Source organism: Mercenaria mercenaria, chromosome 10, assembly GCF_021730395.1.
Source record: "Mercenaria mercenaria strain notata chromosome 10, MADL_Memer_1, whole genome shotgun sequence".
NCBI classification, from domain to species: Eukaryota; Metazoa; Mollusca; class Bivalvia; order Venerida; family Veneridae; genus Mercenaria; species Mercenaria mercenaria.
Window position 1 is genome coordinate 15,666,052 of NC_069370.1, and position 20,317 is coordinate 15,686,368.

The window sequence follows — 20,317 nt, forward strand, 5'->3', positions numbered from 1 at the left end:
TTGATGATATCTAGGTCAAGTTCGAAACTGGGTCACGTGCGATCAAAAACTAGGTCAGTAGGTCTAAAAATAGAAAAACCTTGTGACCTCTCTAGAGGCCATATATTTCACAAGATCTTCATGAAATTGGTCAGAATGTTCACCTTGAAGATATCTAGGTCAAGTTCAAAACTGGGTCACGTGCCATCAAAAACTAGGTCAGTAGGTCAAATAATAGAAAAACCTTGTGACCTCTCTAAAGGCCATATTTTTCATGGGATCTGTATGAAAGTTGGTCTGAATGTTCATCTTGATGATATCTAGGTCAAGTTCGAAACTGGGTCACGTGCGATCAAAAACTAGGTCAGTAGGTCTAAAAATAGAAAAACCTTGTGACCTCTCTAGAGGCCATATATTTCATGAGATCTTCATGAAAATTGGTCAGAATGTTCACCTTGATGATATCTAGATCAAGTTCGAAAGTGGGTCAGGTGCCTTCAAAACCTAGGTCAGTAGGTCAAATAATAGAAAAACCTTGTGACCTCTCTAAAGGCCATATTTTTCATGGAATCTGTATGAAAGTTGGTCTGAATATTCATCTTGATGATATCTAGGTCAAGTTCGAAACAGGGTCATGTGCGGTCAAAAACTAGGTCAGTAGGTCTAAAAATAGAAAAACCTTGTGACCTCTCTAGAGGCCATACTTATGAATGGATCTCCATAAAAATTGGTCAGAATGTTCATCTTGATGATATCTAGGTCAAGTTCGAAAGTGGGTCATGTGCCATCAAAAAAGTAGGTCAGTAGGTCAAATAATGAAAAAACGTGACCTCTCTAGAGGCCATATTTTTCACGTGACCTGTATGAAAGTTGGTACGAGTATTTATCTTGACGATAAATAGGTCAAGTTCAAAACTGGGTCACGTGCCATCAAAAACTAGGTCAGTAGGTCAAATAATAGAAAAACCTTGTGACCTCTCTAAAGGCCATATTTTATCATGGGATCTGTATGAAAGTTGGTCTGAATGTTCATCTTGATGATATCTAGGTCAAGTTCGAAACTGGGTCACGTGCGATCAAAAACTAGGTCAGTAGGTCTAAAAATAGAAAAACCTTGTGACCTCTCTAGAGGCCATATTTTTCATGAGATCTTCATGAAAATTGGTCAGAATGTTCACCTTGATGATATCTAGATCAAGTTCGAAAGTGGGTCACGTGGCTTCAAAACCTAGGTCAGTAGGTCAAATAATAGAAAAACCTTGTGACCTCTCGAAAGGCCATATTTTTCATGGAATCTGTATGAAAGTTGGTCTGAATATTCATCTTGATGATATCTAGGTGAAGTTCGAAACAGGGTCATGTGCGGTCAAAAACTAGGTCAGTAGGTCTAAAAATAGAAAAACCTTGTGACCTCTCTAGAGGCCATACTTATGAATGGATCTCCATAAAAATTGGTCAGAATGTTCATCTTGATGATATCTAGGTCAAGTTCGAAAGTGGGTCATGTGCCATCAAAAAATAGGTCAGTAGGTCAAATAATGAAAAAACGTGACCTCTCTAGAGGCCATATTTTTCACGTGACCTGTATGAAAGTTGGTACGAGTATTTATCTTGACGATAAATAGGTCAAGTTTGAAACTGGGTCAACTGCGATCAAAAACAAGGTCAGTAGGTCTTGAAATAGAAAAACCTTGTGACCTCTCTAGAGGCCATACCCTTGAATAGATCTTATGAAAATTGGTCAGAATGTTCACCTTGATGATATCTAGGTCAGCTTTGAAACTGGGTCACGTGCCTTAAAAAACTAGGTCAGTAGGTCAAATAATAAAAAAACCTTGTGACCCCTCTAGAGGCCATACTTTTCATGGGATATGTATGAAAGTTGGTCTTAATGTTCATCTTGATGATATCTAGGCCAAGTTTGAAACTGGGTCAACTGCGGTCAAAAACTAGGTCAGTAGGTCTAAAATTAGAAAAATCTTTTGACCTCTCTAGAAGCCATATTTTTCAATGGATCTTCATGAAAATTGATCTGAATGTTCACCTTGATGATGTCTAGGTCAGTTTCGAAACTGGATCACCTGCGGTCAAAAACTAGGCCAGTAGATATAAAAATAGAAAAAACTTGTGACCTCTCTAGAGGCCATATTTTTCATGAGATCTTCATGAAAATTAGTGAGAATGTCCACCTTGACGATATCTAGGTAAAATTCAAAACAGGGTCACGTACCTTCGAAAACTAGGTCAATAGGTCAAATAATAGAAAAACCTTGTGACCTCTCTAGAGACCCTATTTTTCAGTGGATCTTCATGAAAATTGGTCAGAATTTTTATCTTGATAATATCTAGGTCAAGTTCAAAACTGGGTGACATGAGCTCAAAAGCTAGGTCACTATGTCAAATAATAGAAAAAACGACGTCATACTCAAAACTGGGTCATGTGGGAAGAGGTGAGCGATTCAGGACCATCATGGTCCGCTTATTTTCATGGTCATCTCATATTTTTCTCCTAGTTGCTGGCCCATGCTTTATTCCACATGTCCCATATTTGTTTGTAATGTTAAGAGTACATTATTATGCTTCCCCCCACCCCCCTTCTGAGGGAGACATATTGTTATTGCCCTGTCCGTCCGTCCGTCTGTCTGTCTGTCTGTACGTATGTCACACTTCTTTTCAATAACTGGAGAACCATTTGATCTAGAACCTTCAAACTTCATAGGGTTGTAGGGCTGCTGGAGTAGATAAAGGTCAAGGTCACAGGTGCCTGAACATGGAAAACTTTTTCTGGTCAGTAACCAGAGAACCAATCGACCCAGAATGTTGAAACTTCATAGGATGATTGGTCATGCAAAGTAAATGACCGCTATTATTTTTGGGTCACTCCGTTAAAGGTAAAGGTCACAGTGGCCTGAACATTGATAACCATTTCCGATCAATAACTTGAGAACCTCTTGATCCAGAATGTTGAAACTTCATGGGATGATTGAACATGCAGACCAGATGACCCCTATCAATTTTGGGGTCACTGTCAAAGGTCAAGGTCACAGGAGCCTGAACATGGAAAACAATTTTCGAACAATAACTTGAGAACCATTAAGTCTTGACCCAGAATGTTGAAACTTCATAGGATGATTGAACATGCAGAGTAGATGACCCCTATTGATTTTTGGGTCAGTCTATTAAAGGTCAAGGTCACAGGGGCCTGGTCATGTAAAATCATTTCAGGAAAATAACTTGAGAACCACTTGACCTAGAATGTTGAAACTTAATAGGATGATTGGACATGCAGAATAGATGACCCCTATTTATTTTTGGGTCACTTGATGAAAGGTCAAGGTGACAGGAGCCTGAACAGTGACTTGAGGACCACTAGGCCAAGAGTGTTGAAACTAGCGGGATGACTGGACATGCCAAGTAGATGATCCCTATTGCAGCCAACCATCAGTGTCTCTTTGACTTTCGCTCCTGACCCCTTTTGACTTCTTGCCTATATGACTTTGCATTGGGGGAGACATGCGCTTTTTTACAAAAGCATCTTCTAGTTCTTTTTATTGTCCTTCACGAGGTGTCTCGGATTTCAGTGACATCACCTCACCAAAGTTTGATGCGGTTACCCTCATTTTTCTTTCATCTTCCCACAAATCTACTCTGCATGTCCAAACATCCTATTAAGTTTCAACATTCTAGGTCAAGTGGTTCTCAAGTTATTTTCCAGAAATGATTTTACATGACCAGGCCCCTGTGACCTTGACCTTTAATAGACTGACCCCAAAATCAATAGGGGTCATCTACTCTGCATGTTCTATCATCCTATGAAGTTTCAACATTCTGGGTCAAATGGTTCTCAAGTTATTGATCAGAAATTGTTTTCCATGTTCAGGCACCCGAGACCTTGACCTTTAACAGAGTGACACCAAAATCGATAGGCGTCATCTACTCTGCATGACCAATCATCCTATTAAATTTCAACCTTCTGGGTCAAGTGGTTCTCAAGTTACTGACCGGAAATGGTTTTCAATGTTCAGGCCCCTGTGACCTTGACCTTTAACGTAGTGTGACCCCAAAATTGATAGGGGTCATCTACTTTGCATGTACAATCATCCTATGAAGTTTCAATATTCTGGGTCAAGTGGTACTCAAGTTAGTAATCGGAAATGGTTTTCAATGTTCAGGCCCCTGTGACCTTGACCTTTTATGGAGTGACCCCAAAATCAATAGGGGTCATCTACTTTGCATGTACAATCATCCTATGAAGTTTCAACATTCTGGGTCAAGAGGTTCTCTAGTTATTGATCGGAAATGGTTTTCAATGTTCAGGCTCCTGTGACCTTGACCTTTGACAGAGTGACCCCAAAATCAATATGGCTCATCTGCTTTCCACGACCAATCATCCTATGAAGTTTCAACATTCTGGGTCAAGTGGTTCTCTAGTTATTGAACGGAAATGGTTTTCAATGTTCAAGCCCCTGTGACCTTGACCTTTGATGGAGTGACCCCAAAAACAATAGGGGTCGTCTACTCCAGCAGCCCTACAACCCTATGAAGTTTGAAGGTTCTAGGTCAAATGGTTCTCCAGTTATTGCTCGGAAATGAATTGTGACGTATGGAAGGACGGACGTACGTACGGACAGAAGGACGGACGTACCAACGAATGACCACTGCATGGGTAGTTCCTAAAAAACCATCTTGGTTACTTACTGTTGGGTATCTAAAATGCGTTCTTACGAAATGACACATACTGGCTTTCCATTGGACAATTTTTAATAGGTATTTAGGTATGACAACTATTCACAATTTTTCCATCATAAATATATGGGTAGTTGCCTTTTGTTCCTTGGTAGTACCAGTACTAGACTCTCATCCCCCGACAAACTACCAAGTGTTCTCGCACAAACGGTCATGGTTGGTAGCAGGGCTCAAACCCACAGCCCTCCAGCGGTGAAAGGCTATAATGATATCAAGTCAGGGACCTTTACCACTAGACCACCGCGGACGGTCTGTTTATAATTGAAAGTGTTAAATCCAGAACTCCACACCAACAAAATCATTAATCAACAAGAGCTTTCCGACGACAGCAGCGCTAGACTATTCAACAGCATTTTCTAGCGAATAAATAAAAAACAAGAAAGGACATATAAAAACTCTGAAGTATTAAAACAGTTTCATGAAACAGGTCAATATGTATCAACACATTACAGTGGCCAAGTGTATGAAGTTTAAATCCATTCGCAACAGTGGTTACTGAGATATCCAGTTTCATACAAAAGTTTAACCGAACAACTGCCAAGCCATAAAGGGAGCATAATTTTGCAAAAAAATATAGTTTTGACACCTTTGCACTGCATGTCAAATCTTTACATTGATCAAGTGTGTGAAGTTTCAATCCATTTTCATTACAAGTTGTAACAAGAGGGCCCTGTATCGCTCAAGTGAGTATCACTGCACTTAAGGTCCAGTTAAGGACAGATCATGGTTAAGGTCATCAAAGGTCAAAGATGAAATCTGTATGCAGAATAATCTGAATATGTTCAGTTTCATAGCTGTAGCTTTCCTTATATAACTCAATGTAAAAGTGACCCCATGGGCGTGGCCATTTTTGAAACCAGGGTCATCATTTGAACAAACTTGGTTGAGGACCACAAGGAGATGCTACATACCAAATGTTAAAGCTCTGGGCATAACAGTTCTGTAGAAGATTTTCAAAGTCTACATAAATCAAGTGACCCCCAGGGCGGGGCTATTTTAGAACCACAAGGGGATGCTACATCTCTAGGCATAACAGTTCTGAGGAAGATTAGATTTCCAAAGTCTATCCCTGTGGTGGGGCTATTTTAGAACTTTGAAAGCCCATGACATTTCAACCCAAATAATATTGATGATTTCAAAATGTAAATTTATAAAGCAACTTCCATTTAGAATTAAGTAATTTTTATTTGTGCTGAAGATTAAAGAACTTTTATGACATTTTGGCAAAATTATGCAGGGTTTCCCACAGGCATGTACAGCATATCAGGCCAAACATTTCTTCACTTCTGAAATCAACTATTTGACAAGGGCCCATTTGGCAAGCAGGCAAGTCAAGTAAGTTCCAAGTGTTATTTGATAAAGGAAACACATACTGTGTTTATACCATTATGTAAAGAGTTCACTGCCTTCATGTATTTCTGCGGGAAACCCTCTTATGGTTAGGCACGTGTCACAGAATTTTCACAAAACCTGATCTTCAGTCATTCAAGTAGAGTGGAAATACTTTTTACCTAAGTTGGTTATCTCACCTTTAACTGAAGTTTAAAACAGCATGCCCTCCCAACCACCAACCCAGATATTTTTATGAAAATCTGGTTAAAATCTACATCTGACAATATGCTAATTGAAAAGATACAAACAACTATATATAATACAAGTAAAATTTGTAGTAAATTAAAGAACATAACGAGGATCAAATGAAAACTGCTGCAACTCATAATTTGGCCAAATATGAAATCAAACCACAAAAGTCCAACATTATACTCTGGAGCACGTAACATTAAATGTCAAAATACCTCAAGAAATGAAGGAAAAGTTGCACACTAAAGAGTATTTCTCTATATAAATCATAAAATGTGCAAAATAAAACAGAGCTATAATTTCACACACACACACACACACACACACACAATAATCGAAGCATAAAGAAGTCCCACAATATGCACTGAGGTACATAAAAATATATATAGCTAAAAACGAGGTTAATGTAAAAAAAGCTTTTCCCATTATGTTTCCTATTTCTTTTCATTTAATAATAGCAAAAATGCAAAGTACATGTACTTTTCCTCAAAATATCAGATAACTAGTAAATGTAAGTTTTTACATAATTAACAAGAGTGCCAGAATGTCACAATATAATTATGCCCGTTATAGCCAATTTCTTTATTCTAGCACCTGTATTTGCAAATGGAATAATAAAAAACTGTAGAGTTTTAAGATGCTCTTTTTTCATTTTCTGTCTTTAAAACAACTGACCCAGAAAACAAATTTTACAAGAAACATTTGCAGAGTTTTATGGTTGAAGGTATGAATAAATCCAACAAGAGCTGTCACTAGACAGCGCGCTCGACTATTCTCAGTGCTGGATAGTATAACAAAGCCAAGTTAGTCTAAGTGTAATAACTTAAAACATGAATTCAAAGTTGATAAAGTGGCATAATTCTGTCAAAATGCTTTAAAGAGTTATCTCCTCCTGTGTACAGACTTGGGTCTTGATGATGAACAAGTGTGCAAAGTTTCAAAGCAATATCTCAATGGACTTTGAAAACATTTGGGGTGATACGCAAACTTTAACATAAATTCCAAGTCAAAAAAGGGGCATAATAATGTCAAAATCCTTGATAGAAACCTCCCCATGTGTACAGGTTGGGGTCATGAGGGTGAACAAGTATGCAAAGTTTCAAAGCAATATCTCAATAAACTTTGAAAATATTAAGGGTGATATGCAAACTTAAACTTAAATTTTATGTCGAAAAAGGGGCATAATTCTGTCAAAATGCTTGATAGAGTTACCTCCTCCTGTGTACAGGTTGGGGTCATGATGGTGATCAAGTGTGTAAAGTTTCAAAGCAATATCTCAATGGACTTTGAAAATATTTGGGGTGATACGCAAACTTTAACATTTGGTGTGACACTAACGCTAACGCAGATGCCTCGAATAGTCGAGCTAAAAAAGGAAATGACCGATTTGGAAAAAATTACTGTCCTATGTCATAAAAATTGCGTAAAGCAATGAGTTACTGAGCTGAGACCGTTCTTGAACTAGATCATATGTTATAGTAAAATAGATTTTATACATGTTTTTTTTTCATAGGCCACAAAAAAATCCTAAACAGGTAAGGCTAGGTGAAAATACATCTTAAAATTGGCAGTAACACCAATATTGTACCACAAAAAAGTGGCCTCAGTTTTTCCCTACGAGCAATAATAAAAACGTTACAAAATAAGCTATTTATATTAACACCAAAGGGAAGTAATTCAAAACAAGTGCCAGAATGTCACAATATCTGCATGACATAGCAAATTACTATACTACAGAAATTGTAGAAAAATTACCCTAGAGATAGAGCAGACAGTCAATTTTTACACTTTTGACAAATTAAGAATTAAGTGCCATAACTCTAAATGATTGAACTTACTGATTATCGAAAATGACCTATATTTAATAGTAATACGTATGTCTTATGTATACATACGGTATGAATGACATCAAAGAAATATTACCCTAGTTATCGAGCGGACACTGTCAATTTGACCAATTCAAGGGCGTTAACTCTGGAGATACTGTCTGAATAACCTGACCTAGATTTTATAGTAATACATCTTCTGTATAAGTATGGCTGACATCTAAGAAATATTATCCTAGTTATTGAATGGACACTGTCAATTTTGACAGATTCAAGGGCCAGTACATAGAGATACTGGTCAGAACTGGCTGCATATCAAACTTGACTTAAATTTTATAGAGATAAACACTTTGTATAAGTTTGGTTAAGTTCCAAGGAAAAATACTCTAGTTATCGAGCGGACACAGATTTCCGCCCGCCAGCCGTTAAAGGCTGAACACATAACATGTCCCGTTTTTCCAAAACAGGCGTATAAAAAGGAATGGCACGTAAAAGCAATGTATTAAAAGTATATATTTAAGACATAAAAGGCTGTTTTGTACTTCAAATCTTTATGCAATTAAATGGAATCTACAGTATTGTGATGCACTTATAAATAAGAAGTTACAGCATATGCTTGCAAAACTTTCACCAATATAAATGCATAAAACAAACAAGGGCTATAAATCTGCAAAATATGATTAAACTAAGAAAGGATGATAATATGCACCAATTAAAATAGTGAAAGTTTGATCAAAATCTCTTTAAAAAGTAAGAGTTGCGCACAGTATGACTGAATTCTTTCCAATATCACAACTGGTCTATTTGTCCAAGTCAACACAGAGCAGCCTAACGACGCTTTTTTTTCTGGATTATATTCCATACTTTCTTTTTCAAAGTCTCCCAATTCCGTTTGTGAAGCATGCCTCCATCTGTTTTGCTCTTTTCTTGTGCCATTTTGCATTCCTTCATGCCAGGTGTTTTTTCTGCTGCAATGGTTTCTTCAAAGTAACGATTCACTTCTGTTAGTTCCTCTTTCGTCCACTGAACCCTGGTGTTACCTATAAGAAACATTTCCCATTACTTAGTGATCATTCATTGTAACTAATTAAAAATTGAGACTCTGTATGACAGCCTGCTAGACTATTCCCGGTGCTTACTTCTAAAGCAATTTCTTGCCAAATGTAGGTAAATACAAAAAGCTTCTTCCGAATATTGGGGTTTAATAACAAGATGACTATGATGGCCCTATATCGCTCACCAGTTCAGTTGCATGCTGAAGCCATCTGATTGCCCTTGATGTGAACTACTACACAATGCTACATACCCTTGACTAGTTGATGCTTAAGTAGATAAGTGAATATGCAAGTAAGTTAATGCATTTGAACAACTTTGGTAGAAGAACATTTATGACAAGATTCATCAAGATCCATTCAGTGTCTTTTAGGAGAAGTCACTGTGGTACTGGGTCTGCGTTAAGCAAGTAACTGAGAACTTGCTTTATAAGAGGACAATTGTGGTTTACAAGTGTCTCAAGTTTCAATCAATTCCCGCAAGTGGTTATTGAGGTACCTGCTTAACCAAATCGGACACCGAAGCCCAGGTGAGTCAAATAGCTAGCTAACTATTCTTTACTAAAGCTAAATAAAGTTTTGAATGGATTAAATTTCTTACTGGCTGAACTCTTTTTCTGTTTGTGGTATGTAGCTTCTTCCTCCTCAAATGTGAAAACATCTGGTTTATCAACTGAAATGCAGGAAATGGTTCATTCTTCAGAAATAGTTGTCTTGCGGGAACTCATAATTAAACCTCACCCTATTCTGATTTAGATTACAATATTTTAATCTAAACAAGAGGGCCATGATGGCCCTGTATCGCTCACAGTTCTAACCACATTTAACAAACATCTGATGAAAAAATACAGCATCTATTGCATACACGGTTTTTCTAAGATCTGACCTAGTGACCTAGTTTTTGACCCCACATAACCCAAATTCGAACTTGACCTAGAGATTATCAAGACAAACATTCTGACTAAATCTAACAAACATTTGATGAAAAAATACAAAACAATTTTACTTACTATTGTTATTTCCTGGGGTGTACCCATCAGTGTCTGTCACGCTTGCAATTTCTGGACCACCTTCTGGTACACCTGAAAAGTTTCTTTTAATTACAAAACTAGACAAGAAGCAAACAAGTGTCGAGAGCGCACATGCCACCGCCATTATTTGCCATCATTTAAACATTCTGACCAAGTTAATTGATGATTAACTAAAAACAATACTTCCTCATGACTTCACAAGAATTTCCTGTAATTTGACCCATTTTATGACCTCATTTGCTGTGTTTCAAACTTGACATCCATCATTGTCATGACTGAGACAAACATTTTAACCAAGTTTAATGCAGATTCAACTTAAAATGTGATCTTTTGAGCGTTTACAAGGGTAGCGCTATCAAAGAACTAACCAGTCAATTATTTGATGACAGGGGCATAAAATGTGTCCATGTCAAGTGTTTATGCATTAAAGTACAAAATGTCAAAACTTCATTTTACTTTTCACGAGGTATTGACATTTGCTATCTTTTACAAAATGTTACTTTTTATGCTTAAGATGCTCTCATATTGCAATAAAACCTTCATTGAAATAAAGAACACCACAGCATATTATATTCAATAAATGATTGGGATTGGATTTTTTTTAAACCATTAATCTTTTAAACTTTTTTAAGTAAAATATTCATACAGTATTAATTAAATGTATTCTAATATTTGTAGACATTCCTAGTTTATACATGTACCTTCTGTTTGCTCTTCCTCCGTGTCCAACTCAATCCCACCATCAGAGGTAACACTCAATTCTGTAAAAGAATAAAACATTAAACTTATTAATACTCTCCTATCATTGCACATTACTAAATGTCTCCCTAGTCCAAGTCCGAGACTTGGGCTAAAAATGCATCCATTTTTTAGTGATTTTTATTCATATGAATTGTACTTTTTGGAATAAAGCTGTATTTGTGGTAGTCTTTTAAATGATTTCTGATCAGTTTGAGGTGTCAGAGCTATACCTTTCACATCAGTAGGCATCTCCGAATTTTATAAAAGTGTATCCCAGAAATTATTGAAGCCATAGTCCATTTGCTATACATTTGTGTACAGTCTCTGACAACATGTATATAAAGTTTCATTTAAATATCTTTAAATGTTTTTTGAATTGTGGCCAATATTAGTTTTTGTACTTGAATGATGACGGCCGATAATGCACCACTTCTTTTTCTGCGAAAAACAGTTAAAAATGGGGAAAAACATTCACACATTCCTCAGCATGTTCCTCACAAGTGCAGATTCCAGTGAAAATTGGAGACATTTCACTTAAATGTGGAGCTACATAATAAAGTAAAAATTACCTTTCAAATCAATTTCACTCAGTTTTTTCCCGAATACTTTGCACAGAGGTTGTACTCTTGGAGAAGCATCATCTTTGATATATCCACTCGCTCGATGGTGGTAGCTGTTTGTCGGTAATGGATTTTGTGTATGTCCATTGAGTGGCCAAGATAATTGACAAGCCATGATTGTTCCTGGGGTGACAAATCAAATATCTGCAATAAATGTAAAAACTGCATTAGTAAATTTGTAAAAGGTGTCTTTCATAAAACTTGAAATGTTGTTGAGGTTTCACTGTCAATGTTATTCACAACAACCTAGGTTGCTGGTGTTACCAATCAGGGGTAATGAAGAAACAAGATTTATAATATTGAACATTATAACAGCAGACCGAACATTACTATGTAAGAAAGAACCACACGTTTGCAATATTTATTTAAAAGAAATCCACCCAAGAGACATAAGATGTACATAAATTGATTTCTTAGAATATTTTCATCAGATAACTTTTGTTCCGTAAATATAGTTCTTCCCGAATCTATAAATCTGTATTAACTATGGTGTTACTTATTTTTGTGAGGACTAAATTTTGCGCACTTTTATCTACATACACTTTCATGCAGTGTTTAATTTGCAGAACTGTACCAATGCACAACAAAATACAATATTCTCATAGTTTTAAATTCTAGCACTGTTTGTAGCACAAATAAAAGACCAACATGAAATAAAATAAATATGTTCAAAAATAAGATCCTCCGGAACCCAAGAGCACAAACACAGCAAAGATTGCAGACTGGCTTTTATTCAGCCTGTTAATCAGAGATTATTACCTAATCTCTGACGGTCCCTAGCATCGATTTAAGCTGAATTCTATCTTTTCTGCATGAAACTGCAAGATGTGAAAGCCAAAGTTCATTCATCTTATACCCACAGACTTTCTGTTGATGAAAATGATTTTACGACACCGCAGTGCTATATACTTATATTGTTATTTCAAATGTGTCTGCATGGGTTGAAATGAAGTGGGTAATAACTTTTACTTCAGAAAAGGTGAACCTGCCACTGCCAATGGGATCACTACAATAAGCAAGTGCTAGTTTACCACAATTCAAGTTCACAGCTTTTACTTCACAAAATTAATGCAATTGACTCATGCAATGCCACATCAATAAGGTGGTGACAATAGTTCTTACTGTTATTTATTATTTTAAGTATGAAGCTATATTTGTTATAAATCCAAATACTCACCAAGTGCCCACTGTATATCTGCTAGTAAGGCTTCTAATGTCGTTGCTTTCTTTTTCAGTGTCTCTGTAAAATAGTATTTAGCACATTTATTCCAACTTTTTGATATACTAATTTAGCAACTCCAGAGATTAAAAAAATAAATATGAATGACCTTTAAGGCCTTTAATAACATATCAAAAATAATCTGCAAGCAGAAAATTCTCATATTCATCTAATACTTATACAGCTTATAACGAAAGGTTTGTAGCTCCTCCCTAAGGTTTTCAAAAAATATTTACCAAAATTGTGCTTAAATAATTCAAATTAAGAGTTTATAGATGATCTGGGCTACCCAGCAAGGTTATGGGCAGTCTACCCAACAAAACTTTCATTTGAACTATATCAAAGACTTTGATTTGAAGTTATGAGTTTACACAGATGATCTGGGCTACCCAGCAAGGTTATGGACAGCGTACTCAGTAAAGAAAGTGGACAGAGTACCCAACAGATCATTCATTTGAACAACATCAGATAATGATATTATAATAGTCATAGAGGATTTGCACTACCCAGTAAGTGCACTACCCAGCAAGCTACAGTGTACCCAGCAAAAAATGGACAGTATACCCAACACAAGAAACAGCACAATGTACCGAAAACCAGGTTTTCAAGATGCTCAATCTAGTTTTATGCTTATTTTAGTAATGGTGACCCTGACCATGACCCAAGCAGACCCAAATGCTATATCAAGCTTCCTATCCATGCAAGCTACCTTCACATGCAGTTTCAACTGATCATTCTGAACTAGAGTTTTTGAGTAAAAATCAATTTTCTATTTTTAGTAACAGTGACCCTGACCTTGACCCCAAACTTTCTTTCCATAAAAGCTTTCTCTATACCCAGTTTCTTTGCAACTGGTTACTCCTAACTTGGAAACCAATCTTCTACTTTTAGTAACGGTGACCTGACCTTGACCCTAGGGACCCCAAGAGCAATCCCAGCCTTCCTATCTATACAAACTTCCTCCACACTAAGCTTTTTTAGCTCACCTGAGCACGAAGTGCTCAAAGGTGAGCTTTAGTGATCACCCTGTGTCCGGCGTCCGTCGTCGTCCGTCGTCCGTCCGTCCGTCCGTCCGTCCGTCGTCAACAATTTGACTGTTAACACTCTAGAGGTCACATTTTTGGCCCAATCTTAATGAAACTTGGTCAGAATGTTACCCTCCATAAAATCTTGGACGAGTTCGATATTGGGTCATCTGGGTTCAAAAACTAGGTCACCAGGTCAAATCAAAGGAAAAGCTTGTTAACACTCTAGAGGTCACAATTTTGACCCAATCTTAATGAAACTTGGCCAGAATGTTACCCTCCATAAAGTCTTGGACGAGTTCGATATTCGGTCATCTGGGGTCAAAAACTAGGTCACCAGGTCAAATCAAAGGAAAAGCTTGTTAACACTCTAGAGGTCAAATTTTTGGCCCATTCTTAATGAAACTTGGTCAGAATGTTACCCTCCATAAAATCTTGGATGAGTTCGATATTGGGTCATCTGGGGTCAAAAACTAGGTCACCAGGTCAAATCAAAGGAAAAGCTTGTTAACACTGTAGAGGCCGCATTTATGACTATATCTTCATGAAACTTGGTCAGAATGTTAATATTGATGATCTTAAGGGCCAGTTTGAATCTGGGTCATGTAGGATTAAAAACTAGGTCACCTGGTCAAATCAAAGGAAAAGCTAGTTAACACTGTAGAGGCCACATTTATGACCATATCTTAAAGAAACTTGGTCAGAATGTTTATCTTGATGCTCTTTAGGTCAAATTTAAACCTGGGTCAGCTTCGGTCAAAAACTAGGTCACTAGGTTAAATCAAAGGAAAAGCTTGTTAACACTGTAGAGGCCACATTTATGACTATATCTTCATGAAACTTAGTCAGAATATTAAACTTGATGATCTTTAGGTCAGGTTTGAATCTGGGTCATGTTGAGTCAAGAATTAGGTCATGGGGGCAAATCAAAGGAAAAGCTTGTTAACACTCTAGAGGCCACATTTATGACTGTAACTTCATGAAACTTAGAATGTTAAACTTGATGATCTTTAGGTCAAGTTCAAATCTGGGTCATGTTGGGTCAAAAACTAGGTCACGGGGTCAAATCAAAAGAAAAGCTAGTTAACACTGTAGAGGCCACATTTATGAACATATCTTGATGAAACTTGGTCAGAATGTTAATCTTGATGATCTTTAGGTCAATAGGTCAGGTGAGCGATACAGGGCCTTCATGGCCCTCTTGTTGCAATAGGTCACTCCTAACTCAAAGTATTGGGCGGAAAACTTGGTTAAAAACTTTCATTATAAGACTTTACAGATGATCTGGGCTACCAAGCAAGGTTATGGACAGTGTACCCAGCAAAAAATGGACAGTATACCCAACAAAAATTTCATATAAGCTACCAGTATATTTAAATTAAGAGTTTATAGATCATCTTGGGCTACCCAGCAAGGTTATGGACAGTATACCCAACAAAACTTTCATTAAGCTATATTAATTAACCTTAAGACATTATAGATGATCTTGGGCTACCCAGCAAGGTTATGGACAGCCTACCCAGCAAGGTTATGGACAGTATACCCAACAAAACTTTCATTAAGCTATATTAAACTTAAGAGTTTATAGATGATCTGGACTACCCAGCAATTTCATGGACAGTCTACCCAGCAAGGTTATGGACAGTATACCCAACAAAACTTTCATTAAGCTATATTAAACTTAAGAGTTTATAGATGATCTGGACTACCCAGCAATTTCATGGACAGTCTACCCAGCAAAAAATGGACAGTATACCCAACAAAACTTTCATTAAGCTATATTAAACTAAGAGTTTATAGATGATCTGGACTACCCAGCAATTTCATGGACAGTCTACCCAGCAAAAAATGGACAGTATACCCAACAAAACTTTCATTAAGCTATATTAAACTTAAGAGTTTATAGATGATCTGGACTACCCAGCAATTTCATGGACAGTCTACCCAGCAAAAAATGGACAGTATACCCAACAAACTTTCATTAAGCTATATTAAACTTAAGAGTTTATAGATGATCTGGGCTATCCAGCAAGGTTATGGACATCTACCCAGCCAAAAATGGACATAATACCCAACATTGAACAACACTTTCATTTAAACTACCAGTATATTTAAATTAAGAGTTTATAGATCATCTTGTTCTACCCAGCAAAGTTATGTACAGTCTACCCAGCAAAAAATGGACAGAGTATACCCAACAAAACTTTCATTTAAGCTACCAGTATATATTTAAATTAAGAGTTTATAGATCATCTTGGGCTACCCAGCAAGGTTATGGACAGTATACCCAACAAAACTTTCATTAAGCTATATTTATTAACCTTAAGACATTAGAGATGATCTTGGGCTACTCAGCAAGGTTATGGACAGTCTATCCAGCAAAAAATGGACAGTATACCGAACAAAACTTTCATTAAGCTATATTAAACTTAAGACATTATAGATGATCTTGGCTACCCAGCAAGGTTATGGACAGTATACCCAGCAAAAAATGGACAGTATACCCAACAAAACTTTCATTAAGCTATATTAAAATTAAGACTTTATAAATGATCTGGGCTACCGGGTACCCAGCAAGGTTATAGACCGTAATACTACCCAGAAAAAAAGGACAGAATACCCAACAAAATTTTCATCTGAACTATATCAAAACTAGAGGTTTGTCACAGGAGTGATAATACCCCAAAACATTACTTTGCCACAGATAATTACCCATGTCTTTTACTATAATTAGCATGTCTTGAAAGTTAAGGCTAATATCTACTACAGTTTTTGGAGTTAACTTATGTGACACTGTCCATATTATGTGAGTATCTTTTACAATCTCTAAATTTCAAAGGGCAATAATTCTGATAATATTATGCTTTCAAGAGTTATGTGACTTGTCACACACATGTATCAAGTCCTGAGCTATAAGAGCCCGAACAAGCTAATTTTTAAACAAAAGAATCAAATAAAAATTGTGGACGGTTTTAACGTATCCGAAAAGCGCATTTTCCGAGTATCATACAAAGTCATATGGTTCGGTTCTCTATCCGATGCACATGACAATTGCAACATTCAGCCTCCGGGTTGCTGCGCCAGATGAGTTCAGGTTAGTCAAATTAGTAAACAAAAATATTAAAAAAAATAACTGCAGGACTTTAAATACATGAACTTTATATCTTCACTGGCATGTTTCAAAACACAATTTAATCGGCCACTTTTCTGATCACTACTTGAAATACCACAAGCAACTTACATTTAAGTGGCTACAGACACCATGAATCACAGTGAACACCGATTTTAACTGATCACGGTGACCGTTAAGGGAGCCACATGATTTTTGTGGTGTCCAGGTCACAGCAACTGCACACCTCAATTTGCTTTGTGCTACTGTGACTGCGTGTTCTTTGGAAAAACACATTGGTTGTACTGTTTACACATAATAAAAACATGAAATTCTAAATTATACCAGACAATGTTTCAGTGGGATTTCAGAACAGAAATGTAAAAGAAATGCTGTACATGGGACAATGCAACATTATCACAATGTCCAAAAAATTCAAATTATATTAACTTATTCTTTTTGCTACATTTACATTTTTCCAAGATGAATACAAGATCCAGTGCTTCTAAAATTTCTGATGAAAAACCTTATTTTCAAGGATCAGCGATGTCAAAGTCCGTGTCATAAAATCTGCCATGTAAATAAGATATCCGTTGGCATATTCATGCAAACAACAATCGTGTCTTTCTTCTTCATTCAGTGTTCTTATGATGAAACGTACATGATTTTTTCTTAATACAAAAATGGAAGGTCCTCCCGAACAATTGCATGTCCGATCACCTTTTAAAACACACGTGGCCATGGCATCTCCACAAATAAATTTCAAAATGCACTATTGCATATATCTACAAACCATCAAGGTACAAAAATTATCTGCCTCAAAAGATGTCAAACAAATTTACACATGATAAATTTTAGACGAAAAAATTGTCGAGTCCCATTACATTTGAGTGGGTGGGGTAATAGGAACATGAGCAATCCTTCCCTACAGGACAATAACAACTCAACAAATGCATTATGGATTCACAGGATGTACCCATAAATGGTAGAAAATCAGATTATCATACCCACAAATATTAAATCTGAAGAAAACTCACCAATAAATGTGCCCAAATTCCCCAAAATTTTCGATTCTCCGATAGCACGCGGTGACTAGCAGGTGCCCGTCAAAGCGCATGTCCAATTGTATTATTCAATTTCATTGGATAATGATTAAGTCGGAAATCATCGGTAACTTCCGTGTAGACTAAACGCGGGAAACAGCAAAAACTGAAATTGTAAGCGACGGACGATTCGGACAAATATATTGGACAAAAATATGTCCCAAATTTTCTTGGGTACTTTTTTCCTTATAGCCAGTAACAGTCTTTTGGACATTTTTATGTACCTTATACTCTTGAGTATACCCAACAGTAAATAAGTACCCAGTTAGTTCCCAGCGTACATACATTTTGCCCAACATGTGTCCTCTCGTAAACACAGACAGACAGGGCAAAAACATTATGTCTCCCCCAGATGGGGGGAGACATAATAAGTCATATCTTGGTGCATTTTATTATGCCCCCACTTTGGGGGGGCATATAGATTTGCTCTTGTCCGTCCGTCCTTCCGTCCGTCCGTCCGTCCGTCCTTCCGTCCGTCCGTCCGTCCGTCCTTCCGAAAATGTTGTGTCGCGCGTAGCTCTGAAAGTATTTGACGTAGAGTCACAAAACTTTACAGGAATGTTGGTCAGCATGTGTAGTTGTGCACCTGGGGTTTCGCGTCCGGATTCATTCAGTCATGTAGAAGTTATGGCCCCTGACTTTGTAAAAATTGGTCATTTTATTGTTGTGTCGTGCCTAGCTCCAAAAGTATATGACCTAGAGTCACAAAACTTTACAGGCATGTTGGTCAGCATGTGTAGTTGTGCACCTGGGGTTTCGCGTCCGGATTCATCCAGACATGTAGGAGTTATGGCCCCTGACTTAGTAAAAAATTGGTTATTTTAATGTTGTGTCGCGCATAGCTCCAAAAGTATTTGACCTAGAATCACCAAAGTTTACAGGAATGTTGGTCAGCATGTGTAGTTGTGCACCTGGGGTTTCACGTCCGGATTCATGCAGTCATTTAGAAGTTATGGCCCCTGACTTTGTAAAAATTGGTCATTTTAATGTTGTGTCGTGCCTAGCTCCAAAAGTATATGACCTAGAGTCACAAAACTTTACAGGCATGTTGGTCAGCATGTGTAGTTGTGCACCTGGGGTTTCGCGTCCGGATTCATCCAGTCATGTAGGAGTTATGGCCCCTGACTTAGTAAAAAATTGGTCATTTTAATGTTGTGTCGCGCATAGCCCCAAAAGTATTTGACCTAGAATCACCAAAGTTTACAGGAATGTTGGTCAGCATGTGTAGTTGTGCACCTGGGGTTTCGCATCCGGATTCATTCAGTATTGTAGGAGTTCTGGCCCCTGACTAATGTCATGTAGTGGGGGCATCTGTGTCCCATGGACACATTTCTAGTTTTAAATATATTATGTCAGGCAAATCTGACAATATTAATTATGTTCAGTTGTAAAGATTTAGCAGAAATATACCAGGGTCAATGTGCTGGTCAAAGAAATGTATAATGATAAGTACCCACACCTGATGTGTACTGTCTGAGAGCAATTACAGGGTTTGCAAAATTGAGGTCTGTATACAGGGGTAGAAAAAACCAGATGGTATGATAAAAGCAATCTGTTGTAAAAATAAAATCTGCAGACATAAATTCAACTGAACCAAATGTCTTCCAACTGAAAATAAGAGCTTTGCGGGTATATCATACATACCTTGATTACCTGATACTTGGATACCCATTCCCACTAGCTCCTGAAAACAAAAAAATTCTACTTTAACTTCTTGAAACCTGCATAATCAGTCACAGGAAAAAAGAACTTAGGACTAAATAAATAAATTATTAATTATTATTATTATTATAGTTATCATTATCATCGGGGTATATCATACATACCTTGATTACCTGATACTTGGATACCCATTCCCACTAGCTCCTGAAAACAAAAAATTCTACTTTAACTTCTTGAAACCTGCATAATCAGTCACAGGAAAAAAGAACTTAGGACTAAATAAATAAATTATTAATTATTATTATTATTATAGTTATCATTATCATCGGGGTATATCATACATACCTTGATTACCTGATACTTGGATACCCATTCCCACTAGCTCCTGAAAACAAAAAATTCTACTTTAACTTCTTGAAACCTGCATAATCAGTCACAGGAAAAAAGAACTTAGGACTAAATAAATAAATTATTAATTATTATTATTATTATAGTTATCATTATCATCGGGTATATCATACATACCTTGATTACCTGATACTTGGATACCCATTCCCACTAGCTCCTGAAAACAAAAAAATTCTACTTTAACTTCTTGAAACCTGCATAATCAGTCACAGGAA

At 36.9% G+C, this 20,317-nt stretch overlaps 1 protein-coding gene across 1 annotated transcript; it reads right to left on the reverse strand.

Annotated features, from left to right (window-relative positions):
* Positions 1-6,372: 6,372 nt before the first annotated feature.
* On the reverse strand, positions 6,373-18,054 carry LOC128559783 (uncharacterized). Its single transcript, XM_053552318.1, has 7 exons — positions 17,967-18,054; positions 12,754-12,816; positions 11,526-11,720; positions 10,917-10,976; positions 10,195-10,266; positions 9,786-9,857; positions 6,373-9,172 (listed from the first exon to the last, which is right to left on the reverse strand). The coding sequence occupies exons 3-7, from the start codon at positions 11,689-11,691 to the stop codon at positions 8,961-8,963; spliced, it is 582 nt and encodes a 193-aa protein (XP_053408293.1). The 5' UTR covers positions 11,692-11,720; positions 12,754-12,816; positions 17,967-18,054; the 3' UTR covers positions 6,373-8,960.
* Positions 18,055-20,317: the final 2,263 nt, after the last annotated feature.

Excerpts from the sequence above, each read along its gene's own strand:
- LOC128559783 (XM_053552318.1), bottom strand. The coding sequence starts at position 11,691 with ATGGCTTGTCAATTATCTTGGCCACTCAATGGACATACACAAAATCCA. Across the intron at positions 9,858-10,194 it reads CACCCCAGGAAATAACAATA|TTGATAAACCAGATGTTTTC; the intron begins GTAAGTAAAATT and ends CCTGCATTTCAG. Across the intron at positions 9,173-9,785 it reads ACAGAAAAAGAGTTCAGCCA|GTAACACCAGGGTTCAGTGG; the intron begins GTAAGAAATTTA and ends TGTTTCTTATAG.